General features: G+C 41.0%; 1 protein-coding gene across 4 annotated transcripts; it reads left to right on the plus strand.

Annotated features, from left to right (window-relative positions):
* The first annotated feature begins 1,070 nt into the window (after positions 1 to 1,070).
* LOC129818955 (LIM/homeobox protein Lhx2-like) lies at positions 1,071 to 12,779 on the plus strand. Of its 4 annotated transcripts, none has more exons than XM_055875339.1 (6): positions 1,071 to 1,734; positions 2,029 to 2,204; positions 3,208 to 3,410; positions 3,923 to 4,308; positions 8,073 to 8,278; positions 10,411 to 12,779. In XM_055875339.1, exons 2-6 carry the CDS (start codon positions 2,085 to 2,087, stop codon positions 10,705 to 10,707), a joined length of 1,212 nt encoding a protein of 403 aa, XP_055731314.1. In that variant the 5' UTR covers positions 1,071 to 1,734; positions 2,029 to 2,084; the 3' UTR covers positions 10,708 to 12,779. The 4 variants fall into 4 exon arrangements, with proteins under 4 accessions (XP_055731314.1, XP_055731313.1, XP_055731311.1 ...); XM_055875338.1 differs by having other exon boundaries at positions 1,072 to 1,734; positions 2,042 to 2,204; XM_055875336.1 differs by lacking the exon at positions 1,071 to 1,734 and having other exon boundaries at positions 1,774 to 2,204; positions 3,926 to 4,308.
* The last annotated feature ends 15,012 nt before the right edge of the window (positions 12,780 to 27,791 follow it).

Consider the following 27,791-nt stretch of genomic DNA (forward strand, 5'->3'; position numbering starts at 1 on the left):
ATTTTCGGATTTTCTCATTCTTCTTTTAAACAATCAGTTGGCAAGGCTAAACTACAAATTATTACAATTAATAAAAACAACAATGGTATCATTATGTTAATAGTGATTACAGTTATATAACAAAACAAGGGAAAAACAAACAATGATTTTCTGTAACTTTTCTGAGATGGACTAAAGATTAGCCTACTTAATATCACACACGCCGCGGGCACGCATATTAATACACACACACACACACACACACACACACACACACACACACACACACACACACACACACACACACACACACACACACACACACACACACACACACACACACACACACACACACACACACACACACGGCACTGTGCCAACCATGCCATAGTGCGTTCCCATTCACCGTCCGTGATAAACTCAGAAAGCATAATAAGGTTCAGATATATATAGCCAAATCCGAGTATTCTGTTTTCGAATTCAATCAATAGGATTGTAAACAGTATGCTATTCGTTTCAGTGAAATATAATTGGTAATGCATGAGCTAAGTCTATTTCCAGACTAGGTAGGTCCTTCACATGTAGTTTGGCAATGACACAAATGGGAGTGTGTTGAATTCCAGCATCTATAAGTTACTAATATTTCTTAGATTTTAGTTTAGTTTATTGAATGGTGTACACATAATTGGCAGCTAAGAGCTGAATTGCAGTGTACAGTCCATATCTAAAGAAATAATTAAATAAAGAAATAAGGTTTATAGTGTAACGTGGATACCATAGTTCTGACATCACACAATTTCCAAAACCTGGAGACCTTACCATAACTTTTTACGTGCAAATACGTTTTGAATAGGTTTGCTAATGTTTATGCGTTGTTATGTAAACACTAACTGTACTGAGATTAAATTACATGAAAAGTCAAAATATAATAATAATCCTTTTGTCTTTTATAGAAATGATTAAAACTTCATAATCATCTCAGTGACATCGAAGACCACAAGGAAACAATGACGCTGAACAACACCAATAGACATAACGGTCTTCATTTGGGCTTTTACATTTAAAACTCGAGCAATATTGTAATAAGGATCATTTTGGTGACGTTTGCAAACCAATGAACGAGTGAAATAGCTGCGTGACGTACGAGTCCCCGTAGAAAAGGCGCGGAGGGTAGCTATAGGTACGGAGAAGGTGGGAAGCGAAACGAGGCTGTGAGGCCGGTGCGGAGAGTCTTGATAAGAGATTTGTACTCATCGAACCAATAGTCAACTCCTCCTCCTAAATTGCACACACACACATAGAGCTCAGTGATCGCTTTGCCGAAGAGCTGGATACCTGTAAGAAAACAACGTCTGTTTTGTAATAACCAGTGCTGGACACAAACAATTGTGCGTTTTTACGCATTCCTTCCTTGCGTTTGTTATTCTGTTATATTCGATCGATATTCGTCGGTTTTGAAACGTTTTGCGCCAGCATCCACAAGCAGTATTGAAATTCGCTGTTGTGAACTCAAGAGTGGAGGCCAGGATACTCACCACTACAATTCTGCCGTGTTTTTAGTTGTTTTTTCTTTCTGTATTGTCTCTTGGAATAATTTTTACCTTGTCCATTTTGGTCGTAATGCAAACTGAACGTTTGCAGTAGTCCTTGATCACTTTAATCCGATGATAGACTGAAATTGGTGCATTTTGTGCATCTTGAAATCTGCAAGTTGAGCGCTGTTACTGGATCCAGAATTTACATTGTGGTTTGCTGGTATGTTTCTATAACACTTCTGAGCTATTGTTTGTAAATAGTAGGATATTTTGTATAATTTTCATAACGTGTTCAAAGATTGTGTAAACTATAGTCTATATAGAAAACTGAATATTTACTATAATAATGCCTGCAATTACAAAGCACAGTGTTGTAACCGAAAATGTTTTCTCAATATCTTTCAATTTTTTTGTAGCCTACCATCATTCTTGGCTTGGATTTTTTTACTTTCTAAAACAATAGATTGGAGCCATTCACTTTAAATGCATGGGCTAAATTTGCGTCTCATGGAAGTTTTGGCCTGCAGATCTGAGGGAGACGCTTGCAAGTGTAGCCTTCCTGTCTCCACGATGCTCTTCCACGGGCTCCCGGGAGGCGAGATGCAGGGGGTCATCGATGAGATGGACCGGAGGGTGAAGGGCGAATCTACCGCCATCAGTTCGGCTATAGACATGGGGGAAACTGAGACGGTGGGTGAATGTCTTTTTAAAGAAGGACCTGTGCTGTTCAGGCATGTGAAAGCACAAATGAAGATTTCATTTCGACGGAATATATGCTTAGAAAATGAACTGCGATTAAAATAAAATTCTTTATAAGATAGCAAGCAGCACTTAGCCGTTAGCCGTTCACATTTGCAAACCCTGTGTGCGTGCGTAAAGTATATTATTCATGATTTATTGGTTAGTATTTCGTATGCCTCTGGAAAAACACGTTAGCCTACAATAACTTTATCATTTGATTCACGAAGTTTCTTTTCAGATGCATGTACATAGGCCCACTTAGAATTATGGTAAAAACTTTTACACTAAACATGGTCCTATGTCTGCCCATTTTAAGGCCATGTATGTTCATTCACAATCCAATAATTAAGTCTAACAGATAATAATCTTGAGCACTTTGATAGCCTATTTAGGTGGGATATTATAACAATTGTCCAAAATATGTAAAATAAGGTTATCTTCCAGAAGCATTCATTGCTCTAAACACAATTATAATGTTTTATCTTTTATTATTTTTTTATTAGTTTATTAGGCCCAATCGAATATTTTTTTCAATAGGTCACCACGATTCGTTAATTTGTGATAATATTGAGTGTTTCATGTGAAATAAATGTTGATAAGGTTTCGAAATTACATATATATTTTTCTTTCATAATATATGATGTACATGCCTCAACAAAAAAATAAGGTTTCTGCTGCATTCAAATCTAGGATTACATGTCAGGCCTACGAGTTAGGTCTACCTTTTAGGCCTACGTGTTACATCATCCCACATTTAGGGTATATCTAGTGTTACCATTTTTTATATTGCTTTCATGGCTGTATCCCTAAAAAAGTATATGGACACATATTAAATATGTGTGCGTAAAATGTTGACTATTATACGGTATTGGCCTTGACATCCATTGGTGATATACTATCAATACTGTTTTGTTATTGTAAACATAAAACTGATTTCCCATTCCCTGTTCAGAGTATGACGTCCATCAACAGCGACCGTGTGGCCTTGTGCGCGGGATGCGGGGGAAAGATATCTGACCGCTACTACTTGCTCGCGGTGGACAAACAGTGGCACATGCGCTGTCTCAAGTGCTGCGAGTGCAAACTAAACCTCGAGTCCGAGCTTACCTGTTTCAGTAAAGACGGCAGCATCTATTGCAAAGAAGATTACTACAGGTAACCAAGACACAAGGCTACGGCTATGACAACAACAACAGGCCAAGCAAGCATGAAAACAAGAGCGATATCCAATTACGCCTACAACTAGCATACTTAGGCACCAGCTGCTGCTACTCCAATGACAAGCCTGTAACCCCTTTCAGAGAGTTAGTGATGGTATAGGCTAATTTTCCCAAAGCATGGTAGCTTGTTATCCATTTATTATATACAAATTACAACAAATTAGCCTTTACTATTACGATTCTGGCAGGCCTGTGGTTGCTTTGGATGCTTTACTAGTCTAAACCAAAATATCATATTTGAAGTGGGAAAATGGCAAGAATACACAAACAAATATGAAGGCCTGAAGGCATGACACCTTTTACGCATGATAATTAATATGCCTGTATTGCTTAATAACAACTTTACATCAATGTTCTTCATCGTAATGTCCACAAACTAAAGTTTGCTGACCATGTTGTGAATCTAAATTCTGTACGTGTTTGTGTCATCCGCTCTCTTCTCCCAAGCAGGAGGTTTTCCGTCCAGAGGTGCGCCCGGTGCCATCTCGGGATCTCGGCGTCGGAGATGGTCATGCGGGCTAGGGATTTGGTCTACCACTTGAACTGTTTCACCTGTACTAGCTGCAATAAAATGCTCACGACCGGAGATCACTTCGGAATGCGGGACAGTCTTGTGTACTGCCGGCTCCACTTTGAGACACTCATACAAGGGGAATATCAAGCGCATTTCAATCACGCGGGGGATGTAGCCTCGGGCAAAGGACTTGGCGAGAGCGGCACGGGCAACTCGCTGGGGATGCAGTATTACAACGGCGTCGGTACGGGGCAGAAAGGAAGGCCGAGGAAAAGGAAAAGTCCCGGGCCTGGAGCAGATCTGGCTGCTTACAACGCAGGTAGGACGAGTTTGTATATACCGGTTACCCATGGTCATGCACAAAAGTGCCACGAAGCAGTAACACACAGTTGTAATGCGATTGACTAATGTTGAAATGAAAGAAAAAATGACTACTCTATTTCATAGTGTGTGTGAAATCTCTATTGGAATGAAAGACAATTAAGAGCTAAAGAGTGGACTGATGGACTCTTTTGAACTATTTTAGTTTGATGGAAATATACTCTTCTGAAAAAGATCTGTCGCTTATTTCGATGGACTGTGTTACCTACTTTCAGTGAGAAATATCATCTTTTGTCTGAACCGTTTTGGGAAATACAAATGTCTATACAAATGATGAAACGTTGGAAAACAATGAGCAGTTAATCAGTAGGCCTATGCATGAACTAAATGCTTCCATCAAATTGTACGTAATATTACACAATGTTGTGCTTTGGATGTTTTTACGCAGAGACTAAGCCTGCCGTATTTTTAATCTGACGGATATCTATGTTGATTTATTGAATAACTCACCTTTATTAGACAGCATTATTCTAACAAGATGTATTATTTGGTCAAAGATGTGATGGAGCATTTTGAAGTTCAATGGAAGCCTCTGTTGGTTTGTGGAATGGGAGCGCGCTTGGGCCTACTGATGCGTCCACTTCCAATCTAATAGATTAAGATAAACTATCTATAATAAAGAAAAACTACGAGATGAACTCGCATAGCCCACTAACTAAATGGCGTTAATGCATTCAAAGAGAAACTGCTTCTGAAGGCCTACTCAATTCTGCATGTCCTATACTAATATTCTGTATGTTCCATTTCAATATGCTATAGAGTGACGTGTGCATAATGAAATAATGTCTTGAAACACTCCATTGGATTATTATTGAAAATGTTACACTTATTTCCATTGAACATTTTCTCATACACGGTCGATTTAGTCTTCTAAAACCTCTCAAAACTTGGAACCTCTCTCAAACCTCGTTAAAAAAAGAGAGTGGTTCGATGTGAAAGATTTTTAGACGACAATAGAAGCAGACAAGTGGAAAATAGCTCAGATGGGGAGTAGGACTTCAAAAAAGATGAGAGCAAGAGAGAGAGAGAGACAGAGAGAGAGACAGACGACCAAATTCCCAGCCCCACGTTCACTTGTTGAGTCTCGCTGTTTGTTGGGTTTTTGGGTCGGTAAATCAATGTCGGATTGCTTGTAGAACATGGGAGCACCTGTGTAGAATCCTGATTTAAACTTCCCCAGTGAGGCTGGAGAGCAAGTCTCCCACATCCAGTAATATGTTACCCCTTCATAAATAAAGAACCGACTCGCGCACCACCACGTAGCTCTTATTCTGTAATACTTTTGTGGGAAAAAACACACGACTGACATTTTGAAAAGCGATACTTGGTATTCAGTATGTCTACTTATCATTCATATATTTAGTTACATGTGTAGGATCAGAACAATAAGGATTAGCCTAATAAGGATAGGCCTAGATATGTATATCACAGGCTGCAGAGGGGGAGGACGGGTTATAATAATGGCTGGAACGGAGCAAATGGGAAGGAATGACACCATCATTCCACAAATTCCGCTCCAGCCATTATCACGAGCCCGTCCTCCCCAATGAACGTATATCTGTTTTTAGAGAATAGGATACGATCTACAATATAAATGTGTGTAGCTCTATAATGCGGCGGCATAAGATGATTTGAATAAGAAAGGCGAAAAGTCGAAAGCCGCAGTTAAACATGAATGGTAGTGCTAATAGTTAAAAGATTGGATCCATTCTCTGGCATTCTGTTTTGGGAAAGAGATTTTGGATTTTATTTGCATAACATTTTGTATAGTTCTGAGTGTGCTTCACTAACCATGAGCATGAAAATGTAATTACATAATATTTATACATTATTTTAAAGACTTATTTTATAAACAAATAACATTTTTTTTGTCAGGATTGTGGTATAAAATCCTCAATGGGTACTATTATTTTCACAATTCCCTCCAAATCTGATATATAAATACATAAATAAGCGATATATAAAATGAAGTCGAATTACATTTGAATGAAATACAGGTTTTCAATCTAAAATCAACTGACATAGGCCTAGACTTATCTTCCTTTTCTCTGACCCACTTCTCTGACCCTACATCTCAAATCTAATACAATTCTAGCCTGCAGTGTTATACAATATAGAATAAGGCCTTTATTTTTCTTTCTTTCCCATTTTCTTTCTTATTTACTTTCTTTCTGTCTTTCTTTCATTCTTTCTTTCATTCTTTCGTTCTTTCTTTCTGTTTTGGAGTTTTGCTGCCACCTGAGGGCGTTTGTTGACATACGCTTCACAATCATCTAGAGGTCCAGATTCTATCAAACCCTGACTTGGCTGCACTGCATCACACTGTCCATTCACTGTGAAAAATAAGTCTATCAAACCCAGGCTGCACTGCATCACACTGTCCATTCACTGTGAAAAATAAGTCTATCAAACCCAGGCTGCACTGCATCACACTGTCCATTCACTGTGAAAAATAAGTCTATCAAACCCAGGCTGCACTGCATCACACTGTCCATTCACTGTGAAAAATAAGCCTATCAAACCCAGGCTGCACTGCATCACACTGTCCCTTCACTGTGAAAAATAAGTCTATCAAACCCAGGCTGCACTGCATCACACTGTCCATTCACTGTGAAAAATAAGTCTATCGAACCCAGGCTGCACTGCATCACACTGTCCCTTCACTGTGAAAAATAAGTCTATGAAACCCAGGCTGCACTGCATCACACTGTCCATTCACTGTGAAAAATAAGTCTATCAAACCCAGGCTGCACTGCATCACACTGTCCCTTCACTGTGAAAAATAAGTCTATGAAACCCAGGCTGCACTGCATCACACTGTCCATTCACTGTGAAAAATAAGTCTATCAAACCCAGGCTGCACTGCATCACACTGTCCCTTCACTGTGAAAATGCATGGCACTTTGGTCGCCTTAAGGTGTTCTTTTGGAAAAAGTCCGTAATATGCACTAGGCATTTCCCATTGTATTATCTCTTGACTCCTTTGGCAAATGGATTTGTTGTTCTCGTTTTTTAAGGAAGTGAGGAACACTTTACAGTGATTTTTCCAGTAAATACAACAATTATTGTATTGTTACACTGTACTTACAGAAGCAAAAAGGGAACATGCTGTAACCTCAGTCTAATAATGATCAATTGCAATACTTTTTCACACTGTACTACTTACACAGTGATGAGAACACTAAAGATATGTGTTGCTACCCAGTCAATCTCGTGCGTTTTTCATGTCAACATATTATTTATTTATATTATTTATTATTTGTTTAATTTTCTCTCAGAGTTGTGGGTATTAAGGAGTAATGAGATTTCCTGACAACAAATAAGACACACGGTCTGTCTGCTGTAGCATTCACAAAAACAACAACAGCAACAATAACAACAACAACACATTGGAAACCTCTGATTATGTAATCCCAATGATCCTAACAATAAATGTAATCTCAGTTAACACAGAAGTAAAATCTCAAATAATTTGGTCTGCTGCGTGATACATTACTGTATCTATGCTTGAGATAAATTTAGAGTTCCGGAGAATCTCGACCCGAGAATCTGCCCACGGGAGATTACAATAATTTAAATTCCATGAAAATGGTCAACAAAATATCGTACATATCTTATTGTATCATATTGAATCCTATTTTATTGTATAATATCATATCGTAACCATAAACTAAACTGTGTGTGTTGTCCCGCCCCCTTCAGCGTTAAGTTGTAACGAGAATGATGGAGACCACCTGGACCGAGACTCCCACTACTCCTCCAGCTCCAAGTCCAAGCGTATGCGCACCTCCTTCAAACACCACCAACTGAGGACCATGAAGTCCTACTTTGCCATCAACCACAATCCGGACGCCAAGGACCTGAAACAGTTGGCCCAGAAGACAGGTCTCACCAAACGGGTGCTGCAGGTGAGAAAGAGGATTATTTTTTATAAAGGATAATTATTTACACACATGTATGTTATTGTATATAGTCCACTGCTGGGCCCATATTGAAAAAGTGTCTCAGACTATGAGTGCTGATATGGCATCAGTTTTGCATTTGAGATAATATTAATAATAAAGATGATAAGGACAGGGGGTCCAGATCCTAGAGCAGCACTTCTACTATGAGATGAATATGGGCATTGATGCTCATTGGATAAGTGCAAACTGCCTTGATGCTTATTGGATAAGTGCAAACTGCCTTGATGCTCATTGGATAAGTGCGAGCTGCATTGCATTTAACCAGTCACGAATACTGTACATCATTCTTATTTGTTCTGGATATCTGCATGCTTCGGTTTAGTGCACCACAGTCCCAATCCCACAGAATTAAATTCAACATGTACATACAGTATCTCTGAGCCCAAGCTACTGCATTTGTCAAATCGTTTTATCAAAAGGGAGGCTCAGTTTAGCAGTGAGATAGTGCATCACTTTATCCCGGTGATAATGTGTTAACCTTTGGGGCAAGGCAGCAATCCACATTGCTGTTGCCAGTTGCTGTTGCAAGGCTAGCTGTGTGGTTGCATTGATCTGGTAATGCTGTAATGTTTACCTTTGTGGAAATGTAGTATTTAGGAGTATGATAATGTATTAACTGTGAGATGGGCTGATGTTGACTTACATCATGATAATGCTATTATGCGACTGCAAAATTATTGTTTAGTAGTGTTCAGTGGTAAGATAATGTACTATCTGTGCTGTGATAATGTGGTAATGAACCACATGATAATGTTGATAACAACCTGGGCCACATTTGATGGTAAAAAATACTTTAAAGTCCTACTTAAGTAGTTTTGTGGGGTATTGTACTTTACTGATTATATTTTGGGAAACTTTTACTTTTACTCCACTATATTCCTAATGAAAATATGTACTTTTTACTCCATACATTTTCCCTGACACCCAAAAGTGCTCGTTGCATTTAAATGCTCAGGCAGGACACCAACATGGTCCATTCATGAACCTATCAATATAACGTGTTGTCATCCCTAATGCCTCTGATCTGGCGGACTCACTAAACACAAACATTGTGTTTGTAAGTGATGTCTGAGTGTTGGTGTTCCCCTAGCTGTCCGTAAATAAATAAATAAATAAATAAATACACAATTGTGCCGTCTGGTTTGCTTAATATAAGGAATTTTATGTAAAGCATTTACTTAACTTTTTACTTTTACTCAAGTATGACAGTTGAGTACTTTTTCCACCACAGTACTTAAGCACATTTAAAACCAAATAGTTTTAGACTTTTAGTCAAGCAGTATTTTACCGGGTTACTTTGACTTTTTCTTGTCAATTTCTGTTAAGGTATCTTTACTTTTACTCAAGTATGACAATTGAGTACTTTTTCCACCACTGTATGTGTACTTGTTTTACATGTAGTAGTAGTAAATATTGACACAACATAATATTATAAATTGCTCTCCCTGAATCTGTACTGTGGTAATAGTGAAGATAATAATGGTGCAAAAGACAAGACAAATCTATCAGGGAAGTTTTTGATTTATGTAATGGCTCAAGTAATACGATTATCCCAAACAAACCGGCCAAGCTATTTCCATCCCATTCAACATAATCCGCACTATTACACAAGAGTAAAAACATTTAGTCCTCACACAGTCAGTAGAGATATCTCTTGGTATAAGTCATAGCCTATCAAGAAAGGACCCAAAGCTTTTTTAAATATTTTTTTTAATGTGAGAATAAAAGTGTCAGCGAGTTATCATACCAGCTGTTTAGCATTCGATAGGGAATTCAAAAACACACAACGGACCATTTGCACAAGTATAAATAACTGCATATGAGAAAAAACTGACATGCTGTAAAACACAGATCTAATGAACACAACGAGGACAACAAAGCCAGCGTTTGGCTTTGATGAATTCCATTTTTCATGTTTGTCGTTTTGATTTGAAACACTCTCCCCCCTCCCCCCTCTCTCTTTCTGTCTCTCTCACTCTCTACCCCCCCCCTCCCCGCAGCCCTCCAGCTTCTGTTCACCACACTAACACTTCTCTAATGAGCAAACATTTAAATATGTTTTTGGTTCTTTGAAGGTTTGGTTCCAAAACGCCAGGGCCAAGTTTAGACGGAACCTACTACGTCAGGAGAGCACAGGGATGGACAAGGTGTCGGACGGGTCCACTATACCAGGGGGGTCGCCTTCGGGCCCCCACTCTGAGCTCTCCAACGCCTCAATGAGTCCTTCCAGCACCCACACCACCCTCACTGACCTGACAAGCCCCTCTATTCCGTCGGTTAACCCTCTACTGACCGCCGTGCCAGGGGGCATGGACCCCCACGACTCCATGAGTATGAGTCCTTCCCAGACCACTCTTACCAGCCTCTTCTGATGTCACGAACCCCACCCCATCACAGACCACCCTTACCAGCCTCTTCTGATGTCACCAACACCACCCCATCCCATCGCAGATCACCCTTACCAGCCTCTTCTGATGTCACAAACCCCACCCCATCCCAGACCAAACTTACCAGCCTCTTCTGATATTACCTACCCCATCCCAGACCACACTTACCAACCTCTTCACTGATCCCACACCACCCCACCCCTCCCTAAACCCATCCAACACCACACCAGGTCACTCAAAGACGAAGAGACTGAAGAGAGAGACACTTAAATACATGATATTCCCCGTGGACCTTAGATTACTGCCCCGTCTATTTCTGGTCTTTGTATGAGTAGCAACTAAAGCCTTACAGAGCGGTCGGCTTGATTTCATCAAGAGCTGAAGATACTTTTTCTGTTTTCATCTTTGTTTCCTTTCCACGTTGGCTGACTGACACTACCCTCTCCCGAGATGTAGATTGTCACTCCACCACCCGACCACTCTGTTTCTAGGTAGAGATAAAAAATAAAAATAAATAAAAAAAGACAATGGAAAAGGACTGTGAAACTGAAAATGTATTTGGAAAAAACATTGGAGAGTGTAAAATGCAGATACAAAGTACTGTAGCAAGGTTATCCGGAAGACTCTAGCGTGCCTTATATATTTTATCACACTAAGGATGGGTGACCCACTGACAAACCGCTGTTGCTTACAACATGGCAATGAAAGCAATTCTACTTTACAATTCACTCTGCACACAGTGAGGACTGATCGATGAAATAGAAATAGCATTGATGAGAATTAGAATTACATTGATAAAGTTAATATAAAGATATCATGGTCATTATCTTTTAGACTCAGTCATTGCTTGCAGTACACACCAGTAATAGTTGGTTACAACTTCGATATTTTGTAACAATAAACTGTCGTATGCGGAAATGAGATATAATGTATATTGATATCTGACTCATTGTTTGATGGAATTGCAATGATACTATTTACAGTCACCATTTGAATACAACATATCTAACTATTTTCCAGCATCACACTGTTTGGATTATGAATTGATAGCTGTAACACATGGATGAAGTTTTCATATTGGGGATATTATCTTTCTATTTGAATATTGGCTCATTCGTCACTACATAAGAGTTTATATCAGTTTATATCAGTATAGTGTACCAGATACACTTCTACAGTATGTTGTACCAAATGCACTTCTACACCTCAAAGAGGGGAGTCATGCACACTCACAAGCGCGCACACACACACACACACACACACACACACACACACACACACACACACACACACACACACACACACACACACACACACACCGTACTTACCTCAGTCTGAAGGTCTTTCTATGTTCTTACTGTTGAAACCCAGCACTCTGATTCTGATTCTCAAAGTCCCCACAATGTAGGATTATAACATATAAGAAATGTGCTTAGAACTGAGATGCTTTATGGGTACATCCAACAATGGCACCCCTAATCTAAAAAAAATCTTAAAGACCACTTCTAAATACTTATTTGGAATTGTCCGCACAAAACATGGTTGATTGAAATTGTCCCCACAAAATTGTTCCTTGTAGGGACCTGTCTGAATATTGATTGGTGTTGATACAGAGAAACTAATCAGGGATTTGTGTAGTTGGCAAATAAACCAACTTTACCTGGGTCGTGTTCATTTGGACACACAGTAGCAAAATGTTTTGTAATGGAAAACGGAAATGAGCTTTTCTTATTGGACAAATTCACGTAGTACCTCCTCGTTTTGGACTGTTGTTTTCCTGTTTGGTGCCTACTAGAAGCTGGTAGGACTAGGAGTGTTTCTGATATGGAGAATCAAGCTGCCTTCCTTTTGACTGTGACTACCTTTACTTATGGATGAGGATGGTGCTCTTACCTTATCTTTATCCTTGTATGCATGGAGAGCTGCTGTTGGGATTCAACATCCCTTTAACTACACAGTCTTTAGTTTGTTTGTTTGTCCTTCCATTCTTGTACAGTTGCCCCCTTTTGATGTACTTAAGCCTTCAGTTCTTTCAAAACATAAAATGGTGGACAAAACTTGACCTAGTCTGTTGTTTTTCTGAAGTTACTACCTAAAGGATATCACACGCGCACGCGCACGCGCACGCACTCACACACACACGATGCATGTGCACAGATGTGAACCTATATGTTTTTATTGTATTTGCTGTGTATAAAAGTAAGGATTACTTGTGGTGTTCCACAGGGTTCTATTTTTGGTTAATTGTAATCCGGTTGGAGGGCCACCTTGTCTTGAAAGAGAGATTGATATCCGCACACTATTGAATGCCCCAGCTGTTTTGTTGCTGTGAGAGACCACATTGTCTCAACATTGTTGCATGCCTTTTTCCAATGACATTTAAAAACAATTCATCCCATTTGGATTATAATGTAATTTGTGTCGTTTAGCAGAAGCTCTTATCCAGAGCTACCTTCGGCATGAACATTACAAGGAGGCTGAATGACAGTACAATTACTGAATGCATCTATCTTTTCTGTCCATAGAGTTTTTTTAAATACAGTGCTTCCACCCACACTAGGAAATCAGCTTGCTGTGGCTGGCAGCTCGCCAGAAAAATCTCACCATAAAATAGACGTTTCGTAGAGGGAGCCTTTCTCTTATGAGTTTGAGCAATATGTGTTCAATTTTCACATGGCACCAGCGTCATTCAGACCAGCTGAATCAAATTACTGAGGTCTGAAGAATGTTCTCTTAAAAACGTATTCAAATAACTTTGGTAAAATAAATATAAACTGAAGCTTTAACGGTCATATGTTTTTTTCTCTCTAATGGCCCTCTTGCTCGGTTTTTGGCCTTAAGTGATCCTGTACAGAAAGCGGGGTATTGATCGAAAAAGGAAGAGTGAGAACACAGGAAGTCTGCAATTTTTAAGTTTTAAGGTATTGTCAACAGCAAAAGGTCAATAGTACAGGTAATTGTTAATGTGTCCACAAGTTGATCATAATAAAAATGGTTTGACTTTAAAAAAAAGTTGGCTACATTATTTACCATGTACCTGGGATCTACTACGAAATTACAATATCATGAGAGGAAATGTACTCTTACATTTCTAATAGTCACATTTTTGGGACTATTCCATTGGTTCCATTATACCTGGCAAGCTAAATCAAACGCACCTAAAATACTATAAAGGTGCAATCTGCAATTCAAACAACAACAAAGCGGACGCCCCGCCACTGATTTGGTAAATAGCTGAGGGATGGGGCTGAAGAAATGTAACCAATCTCAAATTCATAGACAGAGCTATAAATGCAAGAACTGACCATCCATGAGATCAGAAATATAGTTTCAACCATGTTTAAAGGCTATAAAGTGTTTGTTTACAGTGACTTTGTTTACAAACAAAAGATAAAACAAGCTTATATGTTGGGTTGTATTCTGATGGGAACCTACAATCGAACTAAACTCATGAGGCATTTCTAAGTTATATTCTTCAAGAATCAATGGGTCCATTTAATTAATTTAAAAGTAAAAAAAAAATGGATGTAGCAATAGCAGATTGCCCCTTTGAAGTATTTGAAAGTATTTGACCATGGTCTGGTACATTTTATTTGTCACCAAGCAAAAACTACTGGTGTAGAATCTTAATTCGAGCCAGTTTGCTACAGCAGGAAAATAATCCTGCAGCAACAGGAAATGTTAATTATTATGTGGAATATATTTAACAGAAATTTTTGTAGGGGTTGATACATTTTTTATTAGGGCAAATCAAGTCTGAAAATTCAAAGTGGAAATTATTAACTTTAGAAGCCTTTTTAAAACTCAAATACACTACAAGTTTGCATTTCCTGGTGAGCATGAAAATATTCAGCAACAAAAGTGATCAAATGAAGATCCTACATCTGTATGAGAGAGAAATATCAACATCAGGTACGTAGTGTTCTAAAGTACAGTGCTACCAATGTAATACCATTCGTGAAAATAGCACTCTTATCAAACAATTACCACTTTGATGCCTTTTCAGTTGGTAAGCACATGGGGATGCCTGTCAGTAGGAGCGCTGTGCACGGTGTTTGTTATCATGTATGTTTCAGAACTGAGGGACCGCTGGCAACAGTGTGTAAGGCCAGCTTTCAAACTGCACCAGTCCCAATGTTACCAAGCTACAAGACACAGGTACAGCAGAATTAGAGGCTGCTTTGTACAATACTGTATTTGGTAGGATGGGTGTTGAAGAACACCCTCACCAAGAATTTGGGTCCACGAATATTAGAAATGTACCTCATGTTATGGATATAAAGGAAGTAGTACGGTATATAGACCCAGGTCGTGTCCATCAGGCACCAAACGGAAGAAAACTGATTAAAACATAGGACTACCTGGACTTGTCCAATAAGAAACACATAATATAAGAAACATTTTGAGCTAATGAACACAACCCTGGTGAGTCAGCTATTGGCTTACACTAGCCACAGCTGGGGGATTGCAATGTCGAGTGCAAAACAACAGTAATAGTAGCCGACTGACACCTGTCTACATTCTACAGAAGCAGGGAGCCATCTTAACGCTGCTGAAACGACTGGATCCCACACCTTAGACCTTGACATATCTAATAACTATACACATTTGTTTGATAGCTGCAGTATGTAAAAAGTGTTGTTTTGTTCAACATTTCGCTTCACTTCTTCTGTGGCGCTTCATAATTACTACTATTGGTACCCTGGCCAATAAAAATGTTATATTCCCATTTGCTCAAATACGGGCATGAAGACTGGAATTCTATAAAATTGCTGAGAAAGAAGAGAAAGAAGACAATCTGACCAGGGATCAGGGATCAGTTACTCTCTAATAGCTAGATATGAAGCCTGCCCTGGATAGAAGACAATCTGACCAGGGATCAGAAGTTACTGTCTAGTCGCTAGATATGAAGCATGCCCTGGATAGAAAAAGGCTAAACACATGTCATTCTAATGAGCCAAATCCAGGTTGGCTAGAACTTCCTGTCTGTATGATCACTTTGAAATGAGGCTGACGGAGGACAGTGGCTGACAAATAAACCAGCAGACTCTGTGGCCCTCAGGGTTCAAATAAACCAGCAGACCCTGTGGCCCTCAGGGTTCAAATAAACCAGCAGACCCTGTGGCCCTCAGGGTTCAAATAAACAAGCAGACCCTGATCCTCACATTCACCTATTTCTGTCAGTTTAAAGTCAACTGTGTGTGTTTGTGTGTGTGTGAGAGTGTATGTATTTGAGATTGTTTGTGTGTGTGTGTGTGTGTGTGTGTGTGTGTGTGTGTGTGTGTGTGTGTGTGTGTGTGTGTGTGTGTGTGTGTGTGTATGTGTGTATGGAGCAGGGATCACAGTACATTTGCTCGATGGGCCCCGTCGCTCCAATCGTCCCCTCGGGGCCTTGAAGTTGGATCACTGTCTGGCGCCCGGGAGCGACGCAGGGATCTGAGCGGTGCTTATCACTATGCTCCCCTCACCCCCATCACCCACACCGCCCCCGCCTCCCACCATCACCCACATCGCCCCCTCTCCGCCCATCACCCACACTGCCCGGGACAGGCATATTATCAAAATATCTGTCACATGGGATTCCATGGGCGCCTCCTCCACCCCATTGCCCTTTCACTAAGAATCAGGGACCGAGGCAAGTGACGTGAAACTTGGACGAGGCTCAATGTCTCGTCAACCGGCAATTACTCTGAGAGAAGGGGGGGGGGGTAGTGTGTGTCGGGGGGGGGTCTTTCCCTCTCTCCTACTCTTCATCAACTCCTCATCCTCCTCCCCAGTAAGCTAACATGTTGTACGAAACATGGCAGTCAGTGTGTCTAGCAAAAACATGGGGGATATTTAAATGGGGGATAATCCCAAAGTTTGAAGTTTCCAGGTTTCATAAAATGGCAAGGCAAACTTTTTGCTACACTCCTCTTGGAGCAACCAAAATGTTAGTTCACTCAACCCCAAGGTGACATTCCCTATTTAGACTGTGGTGTAATTCCAACCAGCAAATGGTTTGTTTTGTTTGTGGGGACTTCACTGTCGATATTGTCCCCAACACCTATTAGTTTGGTCAATTCCTGGGTGTAGACCAAATAACAGACACTCAATCATGGATTTCCATGCAGGGATGTTTGAAGCCACTACACTTTAGAGTCACTTTGATTACTAAATATATGTGTCATAGTAACACAGTGTAGAGCAGCTGGCCCAAAAACCAAGCACCGTACCGCCTTTATAATTGAGGGATAAACTTTGTTTATTTTGCTCTAGTTATCTCCAATCAACACCAAAATAAATGCGGTCGCATTGCTTGGTTTTACGAGGTGGCAGTGGATATTAAGAAGATGTGTTCTGTTTTAGTCTTGGTTTCTGGTCATTTCTTTGGTTTATCCTGTGTAAACAATTACATGGGAAAATATGAGGCTGACGAGTCGCTATGAGATTTGGCAGTGAGGGACTTCTCTGAATTTACAAAACAACTCAGTAATCAGATCATTATATGGTGTGTTAATGGAAGCCTATGGTCTGTTAAAAAATAAATGAATAGACGAATGGTGCGGTCTTAAGGGAGAAATCCTCCATATGGATGTTAAAAGGGCAGACAAACATGTATCTCCCAGTGGAATGATGTCAGAAGAGTAAAGCAGAATGTATTCCCAATAGAAAGAATGCCTGAATAATGCCCTGGAGGACACCAACAGAAACCAGTATCTTTATAGGCACAGATTTGGCTATTAAACTATTTGAACAATCTAAGCCACAATCCAAACCCCTCTAGACGTTCCCAGAAAATTCTGTCCTGTTAAGATGCCATTGTTATCGACAGTGTCTTAAGTAGGGCACTTGCATTTGAGGCATACAGAGTCCATGAATTGGGGAGTTGATGTCCTTAACTTCTAGATGTACAAAGTGTATTGACTGTAAACTGTATAAGAATTGAGAAAAGGTTCATTTCTAGCCTCATACCCCACCCCCTATATCCCCCCCCCCCCCCTTTCCACTGGCCTTCGGCAATAGCAGACAGAGCCTGAAGCAATTCACATATCAGGTCAACAACTATGCTTGATTTTCTGGACGATTAATCTGGGGCAATAGGATGGAGGCGGGGTGGTGCTGAGGGCATGGGTTGGGTGGGGGGGTGACCTGGATCATAGGCCGGCTCTCAGGCCAAGCTGAATCGAGTTCCCCCCCCAACCTCACAGAAACCAGCCACAGTTAAGTCGGGTGCCAAAACTAGTCTATGAGAGAGACCAAATGTGCTGCACACATGCAGAGCCTTCTCTTGTGTTCAAATAAAGACAGGCGATGAGAGCTTTAACAGTGAGCATGCGATCCTAAAAGCGCACGACAGGACAATGATGAAATAGTGGGCCCTATAAACTTTAATACTCAATATTATGACCTCTTCTCTTCCATTGAAGTCTTCAACAGCCTAAAATGTTTAGGCATTACTCTTTTTGCTGTCAGCACTCAAATATGCGCAAAGCCAAATTGAATCGAAATAGTCATTTCTGTGCCTCGACCCGTTGTGAAATGTGACATCACACATCGTATACAACCTGTAAATTCATGTTTTACCCTACCCCAATGTCCTGCGTTATATTGAATTACTGCTTATTGTCATTCGTACTTGTCTTCTCGAGGCAGGATGTTTTAATTCAGTATGTAGTTTAACACTGGCCCCCCTATTGTGTTTCATTCCAGGCAGGTTTCCTTTGGGCATGAACGGAGTGGTGGTGGTGGGGGATGGAGGGGCTGGGGGGGACTAAATGAGGAATTTGGAGTAAAGAGGGACTTTTACGGGGTGAGCACAAGCAGTGATCACCTCCGATCATCCCAGGGACCATCAAACCTCTCCTCCGGCTACTACATCAGTGAGCTTCGGGGCGACACTCCCCCCAACGAGACCCTTTGATCTCAATGTGTACCACGACTTCGTCCAGACACCCCCAGCCCTTCCTGCCTGCGCGTCAGTTTAACCCTTCCCCAGTGGAACATTTGGTAGAGGTGCTGTTTGGGGAGCTCTGAAATGTGAACTGATAAATTAAGGAATAGGATCCTATTATAAAATATGTACTGTATCAGCAAAGATCTAATGAAGCTTTTCCTTTTTCCTAGGGCTGTTCCTCAATCTTCCTGTGGATCACTGTTTGCTGAAGATGTAAAGAGCTTTCTGATGGATCACTGTTTGTAGAAGATGTGGAGAGCTGTCTGGTGGATAACTGTTTGTTGAAAATGTAGAGAGCTGTCTGGTGGATCACTGTTTGTTGAAAATGTAGAGAGCTGTCTGGTAGATCACTGTTTGTAGAAGATGTAGAGAGCTGTCTGGTGGATCACTGTTGAAGATGTAGAGAGCTGTCTGGTGGATCACTGTTTGTAGAAGATGTGGAGAGCTGTCTGGTGCATCACTGTTTGTAGAAGATGTGGAGAGCTGTCTGGTGGATCACTGTTTGTAGAAGATGTGGAGAGCTGTCTGGTGGATCACTGTTTGTAGAAGATGTGGACAGCTTTTTGTTGGATCCTGGCTTCTTCAAGATGTAGAGAGCTGTATGGGGAAGACAGACAACAGCAATTTGTCTGGTGTTGTAGGCTTACATCTGCGCGCATATCTTTTCGCAAACGCGTACAAATGTGGAGAAAGGCTATGCAACCCTCCCTTGGGAATGAATTGGTCTTCTGCTCAGTGTCATCATAAAGCTACATACAATATTTGTATCTTCTCATATCAACATTACCATATATTCAAATCTGGGTATATTCGTTTTTGAGTTTCTGAATGACAATTTTAATGATCAACCACATTTCAACTGCATCTTCAACCACATTGTAGCCAGCCTAGCACATTTATTTTTTTGCTAGTTGGTTTCTGGTATCCTTAGCTTTTCCATTCCTCTCCATGTTCTAAATAAAACCAATACACAGCAGGGGTAAAAGAGATGACAGAATTAAATCAATGCTAATCTCCTTAAGCCTATTATCATGTTAAACTCTGTAGTTCAGAGGCAAGAAAGGAGAACAGACTGGGCATTAGAAATGCACTGCGCCTTCGGTCTCAGCTCACTACTACCATTGTATAGCGAATGGGGGCCATGGCACAGTATAGACACGCACACGCGCACGCGCACACGCGCACGCACACGCACGCACGCGCACACACGCACGCACGCACGCACGCACACACACACACACACACACACACACACACACACACACACACACACACACACACACACACACACACACACACACACACACACACAGGACCTCTTCCCCTCCGTGTCTCTCTATAGACTGAATGTCCACTGGGGTGGTTAATCTGCATTGTCGGAAGAGCACGCAGATGTAGCTGAAGAGGCTACCACACCACTTCCCCCCTTTACCTTCCCCTCCATCCTTCACTGTTCACTGGTTACTGTTTACTGTTTACTGGGCCCCAATCATATGTATATAAGTATGGGGGAAAGAGATGGAGAGAAAGAGAAAGAGAAAGAGAAAGAGAAAGAGAAAGAGAAAGAGACCATATTTCCCTCAGATTACACGGACCCACAAAGAATTTGAAAACATTTTACATTTACATTTAAGTCATTTAGCAGACGCTCTTATCCAGAGCGACTTACAAGTACATACATTCATACTTTTTTTGTACTTTTTTGTACTGGTCCCCCGTGGGAATCGAACCCACAACCCTGGCGTTGCAAGCGCCATGCTCTACCAACTGAGCCACACGGGAAAACACATCCAGTTTTGATAAACTCCCATATCTACTGGGTGAAATACCACAGTGTGTAATCACAGCAGCAAGATTTGTGATCTGTTGCCACAAGAAAAGGTCAACCAGTGAAGAACAAACACCATTGTAAATACAACCTATATTTATGTTTATTTTCGCTTTTGTACTTTAAAACTACTTGCAGAGAGAGAGAGAGAAGGAGATTATGAGAGAGAGCGCGAGATAGAGAGAGAGAGAAGGAAGGAAGGAAGGAAGGAAGGAAGGAAAGAGAGAGAGAGAGAGAGAGAAAGAGAGAAAAGAGATAGAAAGAGAGAGAGGGAGAGAGAGAGAACGAAGGAGACAGAGAAGGAAAGAGAGAGATAAAAGGAAAGAGATAGAGCTAGAAAGAAAGAGAGTCAGAGAGAGAGAGAGAGAAGGAAAGATAGAGAGAAGGAAGGAAAGAAGGAAAGAGAGAGAAGCAAATAGAGAGAGAAAAAGAGAGAGAGAGAGAGAAGGAAAGATAGAAAGAGAGAGAGAGAGCGAGAGAGAGAGAGAGACGCCTTTACTATGGTGAATCACTAAACAATACAGAAATACACTACGGAAAAGGAAGGAACAGCACGTCAGAAATCAGCTCAATGTAATTGAAGCATCCCTAGACTCTAACCACTTCTGGGAAAATTGGAAAACACCAAACAACAACAACACAAAGAATTATCTATCCAAAACGGAGATGTATGGGTAAACCACTTCTCCCATCTTTTTTGGCTCTATAACAAAGAACAAACAGCAAAAACATATTCATGATCAAATACAAATCTTAGAATCAACTATTAAAGACTACCAGAACCCAGTGGATTCTCCAATTACCTTTAATGAGCTACAGGACAAAATAAAAACCCTCCAACCCAAAAAGGCATGTGGTGTTGATGGTATCCTTAATGAAATGATCAAATATACAGACAACAAATTCCAATTGTCTATACTAAAACTCTTTAACATCATCCTTAGCTCTGGCATCTTCCTCAGTATTTGGAACCAAGGACTGATCACCCCAATCCACAAAAGTGGAGACAAATTTGACCCCAATAACTACCATGGGATATGCGTCAACAGCAATCTTGGGGAAATCCTCTGCATTATCATTAACAGCAGACTTGTACATTTCCTCAGTGAAAACAATGTACTGAGCAAATGTCAAATTGGCTTTTTTACCAAATTACCGTACAACAGACCACGTATTCACCCTGCACACCCTAATTGACAAACAAACAAACCAAATCAAAGGCAAAGTCTTCTCATGCTTTGTTGATTTTAAAAAAGCCTTCGACTCAATTTAGCATGAGGGTCTGCTATACAAATTGATGGAAAGTGGTGTTGGGGGAAAAACATACGACATTATAAAATCCATGTACACAAACAACAGGGGTTAAAATAGGCAAAAAAACACACAAATATCTTCCCACAGGGCCGTGGGGTGAGACAGGGATGCAGCTTAAGCCCCAACCTCTTCAACATATATATCAACGAATTGGCGCGGGCACTAGAAAAGTCAGCAACACCCGGCCTCACCCTACTAGAATCTGAAGTCAAATGTCTACTGTTTGCTGATGATCTGGTGCTTCTGTCACCAACCAAGGAGATCCTACAGCAGCACCTAGATATTATGCACAGATTCAGCCAGACCTGGGCCCTGACAGTAAATCTCAGTAAGACCAAAATAATGGTGTTCCAAAAAAGGTCCAGTTGCCAGGACCACAAATACAAATTCCATCTAGACACTGTTGCCCTATTGCACACAAAAAACTATACATACCTTGGCAGAAACATCAGCGCCACAGGTAACATCAACAAAGCTGGGAACGATCTGAGAGACAAGGCAAGAAGGGCATTCTATTTTTATTTTTTTATTTTTTTTATTCACCTTTATTTAACCAGGTAGGCTAGTTGAGAACAAGTTCTCATTTGCAACTGCGACCTGGCCAAGATAAAGCAAAGCAGTGTGACACAGACAACAACACAGAGTTACACAAGTCTATGTACAGTGTGTGTAAAAGGCATGAGGAGGTAGGCAATAAATAGGCCATAGGAGTGAATAATTACAATTTAGCAGATTAACACTGGAGTGATAAATGAGTAGATGGTGATGTGCAAGTAGAGATACTGGTGTGCAAAAGAGCAGAAAAGTAAATAAAATAAAAACAGTATGGGGATGAGGTAGGTAGACTGGGTGGGCTATTTACAGATGGACTATGTACAGCTGCAGCGATCGGTTAGCTGCTCAGATAGTTGATGTTTAAAGTTGGTGAGGGAAATAAAAGTCTCCAACTTCAGCGATTTTTGCAATTCGTTCCAGTCACTGGCAGCAGTGCCATCAAAAGGAACAAAATTCAACATACCAATTACGATCTGGCTAAAAATACTTTAAACAGTTATAGAACCCATTGCCCTTTATGGTTGTGAGGTCTGGGGTCCGCTCACCAACCAAAAATTCACTAAATGGGACAAACCCCAAATTGAGACTCTGCATGCAGAATTCTGCAAAAATATCCTCAGTGTACAACGTAGAACACCAAATAATGCATGCAGAGCAGAATTAGGCCGATACCCACTAATTATCAAAATCCAGAAAAGAGCTGTACAAGTCTACAACCACCTAAAAGGAAGCGATTCACAAACCTTCCATAACAAAGCCATCACCTACAGAGAGATGAACCTGGAGAAGAGTCCCCTAAGCAAGCTCGTCCTGGGGCTCTGTTCACAAACACAAACACACCCCACAGAGCCCCAGGACAGCAACACCATTAGACCCAACCAAATCATGAGAAAACAAAAAGATAGTTACTTGACACATTGGAAAGAAATAACAAAAAATAGAGCAAACTAGAATGCTATTTGGCCCTAAACAGAGAGTACACCGTGGCAGAATACCTGACCAGAAATCTGGAGAAGAGTCCCCTAAGCAAGCTCGTCCTGGGGCTTGTCCTGGGGCTTGTATGGCCATATTAGTGACACATTCCCTTGTCTATGTACAGACTCAGTGAGCATAGCCTTGCTATTGAGAAAGGCAGACCTGGCTCTCAAGAGAAGACAGGCTATGTGCACACTGCCCACAAAATGAGGTGGGAACTGAGCTGCACTTCCTAACCTCCTGCCCAATGTATGACCATATTAGTGACACATATTTCCCTCAGATTACACAGATCCACAAAGACTTCGAAAACAAACCTGATTTTGATAAACTCCCATATCTACTGGGTGAAATACCACAGTGTGCCATCACAGCAGCAAGATTTGTGACCTGTTGCCACAAGAAAAGGGCAACCAGTGAAGAACAAACACCATTGTAAATACAACCCATATTCATGTTTATTTATTTTCCCTTTTGTACTTTAACCATTTGCACATCGTTACAACACTGTATAGTATATACACATAATATGACATTTGTAATGTCTTTATTCTTTTGAAACTTCTGTGAGTGTAATGTTTACTGTTCATTTTTATTGTTTATTTCACTTTTGTATATTATCTATCTCACTTGCTTTGGCAATGTTAACATATGTTTCCCATGCCAATGAAGCCCCTTGAATTGAATTGAATTGAGAGAGAGAGAGAGAGCATGGCCACAGCAATTAAAAATCCTGGACCAATTGACTGTGCTCATGGAGTACGGGAGGGAGGGGGTGGAACTGGGGCCTTGAGTGTAATGCCTAATGAAAAAATGAGGGTGTATGCAGATTGAGGGTCCGCGGCTGAGGCCATTAACTGGCCATTTATGGGCGATTAGGACTCTGAGCCCCTGAGGTTTCCCCTAACCCCTGGGTTCCTTAATTAGAGACCCCAAGGACACACACACACACACACACACACACACACACACACACACACACACACACACACACACACACACACACACACACACACACACACACACACATACACACACACACACACACAGATGTGTTCCAGCTTCCAACTCAGAAACACAAACACGTACAGCCTAGACCAGGGGACGAAATTAGAATGATAAATTGTTTTTTGACACGCGGCCAAACAGTTTTTCGATTTGCCCTCCTGTCACATCGATGACAATGTCGAGGCGGGGACAAGTGATCTCGGCAGTCCTCCTCGAGTGGGACTGACCCCTAGGAGGAGACAGCAGTGTCTCGTTAATGGCAATTAGGCCTAATTAATAATTAGGTGAGCTGGCCATTCCTGTAGGCGATTTAGGGAACACACCCTATTTTGGAGTGAGCTTATACCTACCCAGCTAGTAGGGTACTGGTCTGGTCTGATATCTACCCAGCTAGTAGGGTACTGGTCTGGTCTGATACCTACACAGCTAGTAGGGTACTGGTCTGGTCTGATACCTACCCAGCTAGTAGGGTACTGGTCTGGTCTGATACCTACACAGCTAGTAGGGTACTGGTCTGGTCTGATACCTACCCAGCTAGTAGGGTACTGGTCTGGTCTGATACCTACCCAGCTAGTAGGGTACTGGTCTGGTCTGATACCTACCCAGCTAGTAGGGTACTGGTCTGGTCTGATATCTACCCAGCTAGTAGGGTACTGGTCTGGTCTGATACCTACCCAGCTAGTAGGGTACTGGTCTGGTCTGATACCTCCCCAGCTAGTAGGGTACTGGTCCGGTAACTTTTGGATTCTTGCACAGGTACATGCTAACAGTTCTTTCTTTCTCTGCCTCGATCTTGTTTATGATTTTTTTGTCCATTAACAATACAGTTTATGGAATCCCATTGCTATTGATATAGTATTGTGTGTATTGCTAACAGATTAGAATCCTTTCTACATTCCAACCTTTCTACAATACGCACTGTTTTTAGAAGTGCACTAACTGTACGGTTATATCTAAGTATGTACAGAGGTTTTGTGCTTTCCCGTTCTCTTCTACCATTCCCTCCCTTCACTCATTAGTGACATTTGGTGTATTAGTGTTGGGCTATAGCAAACATGTGCAATACCATGGTGTAGTTGAGAAACACTTCTCTGGAAAGTCTTGTCTGGCATAATAGTATAGCATCCATGGCTGCAGGCAGTGGAGCAGGGTTTGGGCTGTGCTGAGATGACCTCTACTGGTCTACTGGGTGAATGACATCACCAAGACCAGGGCCCATATCTATGAAGCCTTTCTGAGTAGATGTGCTGATCTAGAATCAGTTTAGCCTTTTATATCATATTGAATAAGATCAAATGGACAGGTTGGGATCCTACATCAGATCTCCTACTCACATGCTTTGTGGAATACGGGTTAACTGTTTAGCTAGCATCGCTCATGCACAGTTAAATAAAGGTTAAATACATTTTAAATAATGAACAGTGAAATACATCATAAGACAACTGTTTCTGTAAATTTCCGGAGAGATTTCCAGAGAACAGGAGTAACAAAGCATTTATAGGAATCAAATCAGATACCAACTACAAAAAATATCATTTTCATTCACATTTTTTGTAATGGCAGTTGAGTTGATAAATACAGTACAATTTGAATCTGGACTTTCTGCCCAACTTCCTGGTTAATAGGGACACTTCTTGCTGTACTTCCTGGGCACTGGTCACTTCTAGTAATTGTATTTCTATATATAACATCAAGAAATACCATCACTAGAATCATATAAAGGACACTTAACTAGTCCTTGTTAAAATGAAATATGAGTTTGGCACATGCTTAATATCTGAAAATGGGAGCAATTTCTGCCAAGCCAAGGACATCAATGGACATTAATCAACACTAATATCAGTTCTGACATTATCCCATTATCCCTGTGTCAGTACCGAACCAGACACCATACCTTTGTGATACATAGAGCCAACTCCTCAGCCTAATGTGTTATCGATTGGTCCAACCCTCCAACCAACCGTACCTTTACCCTGTTACAACAAACACAGTGATAGGCTATTCATCTAGTTCACGTCTCCGGGGATGACCATGTATATTAGAAAGGTTGCAATCAAAGGGGAGGCCAGTTATTTTGGTGTGTGTGCATGTGTGTATGTGTGTGTGTGTGTGTGTGTGTGTGTGTGTGTGTGTGTGCGTGTGTGTGTGTGTGTGTGTGTGTGTGTGTGTGTGTGTGTGTGTGTGTGTGTGTGTGTGTGTGTGTGTGTGTGTGTGTGTGTGTGTGTGTGTGTGTGTGTGTGTGTGTGTGTGTGTGTGTGTGTGTGTGTGTGTGTGTGTGTGTGTTTGAGAGGGCTACTTGATTTCCACAGGGTTCCTTCAGAGGATAGTAGCAGTTTATCAGGAGCTTGTTGGCCCATTATAAGTCAATTGAACTGGTGACACATGAACTTCACAGTATGCAAGCTTAAAAGGCCATAGGTATACAGTTGAAGTCGGAAGTTTACATACAGTTGAAGTCGGAAGTTTACATACAGTTGAAGTCGGAAGTTTACATACAGTTGAAGTCGGAAGTTTACATACAGTTGAAGTCGGAAGTTTACATACACTAAGTTGACTGTGCCTTTAAACAGCTTGGAAAATTCCAGAAAATTATGTCATGGCTTTAGAAGCTTCTGATAGGCTAATTGACATCATTTGAGTCAATTGGAGGTGTACCTGTTGATGTATTTCAAAGCGTACCTTCAAACTCAGTGACTCTTTGCTTGACATCATGGGAAAATGAGCCAAGAACTCAGATTTTTTTTTTAGACCTCCACAAGTCTGGTTCATCCTTGGGAGCAATTTCCAAATGCCTGAAGGTACCACGTTCATCTGTACAAACAATAGTATGCAAGTATAAACACCATGAGACCACGCAGCCGTCATACTGCTCAGGAAAGAGACGCGTTCTGTCTCCTAGAGATGAACGTACTTTGGTGCGAAAATTGCAAATCAATCCCAGAACAACAGCAAAGGACCTTGTGAAGATGCTGGAAGAAACAGGTACAAAAGTATCTATATCCACAGTAAAACGAGTCCTATATCGACATAACCTGAAAGGCTGTTCAGTAAGGAAGAAGCCACTGCTCCAAAACTGCCATAAAAAGGCCAACTACGGTTTGCAACTGCACATGGGGGACAAAGATTGCACATTTTGGAGAAATGTCCTCTGGTCTGATGAAACAAAAAAATAACAGGTTGGCCATAATGACCATCGTTATGTTTGGAGGAGAAAGGGGGAGGCTTGCAAGCCGAAGAACACCATCCCAACCGTGAAGCACGGGTGTGGCAGCATCATGTTGTGGGGGTGCTTTGCTGCAGGAGGGACTGGTGAACTTCACAAAACAGATGGCATCATGAGGTAGGACAATTATTGGATATATTGAAGCAATATCTCAAGACATCAGTCAGGAAGTTAAAGCTTGGTCGCAAATGGGTCTTCCAAATGGACAATGACCCCTATCCTATTTCCAA

The sequence above is a fragment of the Salvelinus fontinalis genome, chromosome 21 (genome assembly GCF_029448725.1).
Source record: "Salvelinus fontinalis isolate EN_2023a chromosome 21, ASM2944872v1, whole genome shotgun sequence".
In the NCBI taxonomy this organism is placed as follows: Eukaryota; Metazoa; Chordata; class Actinopteri; order Salmoniformes; family Salmonidae; genus Salvelinus; species Salvelinus fontinalis.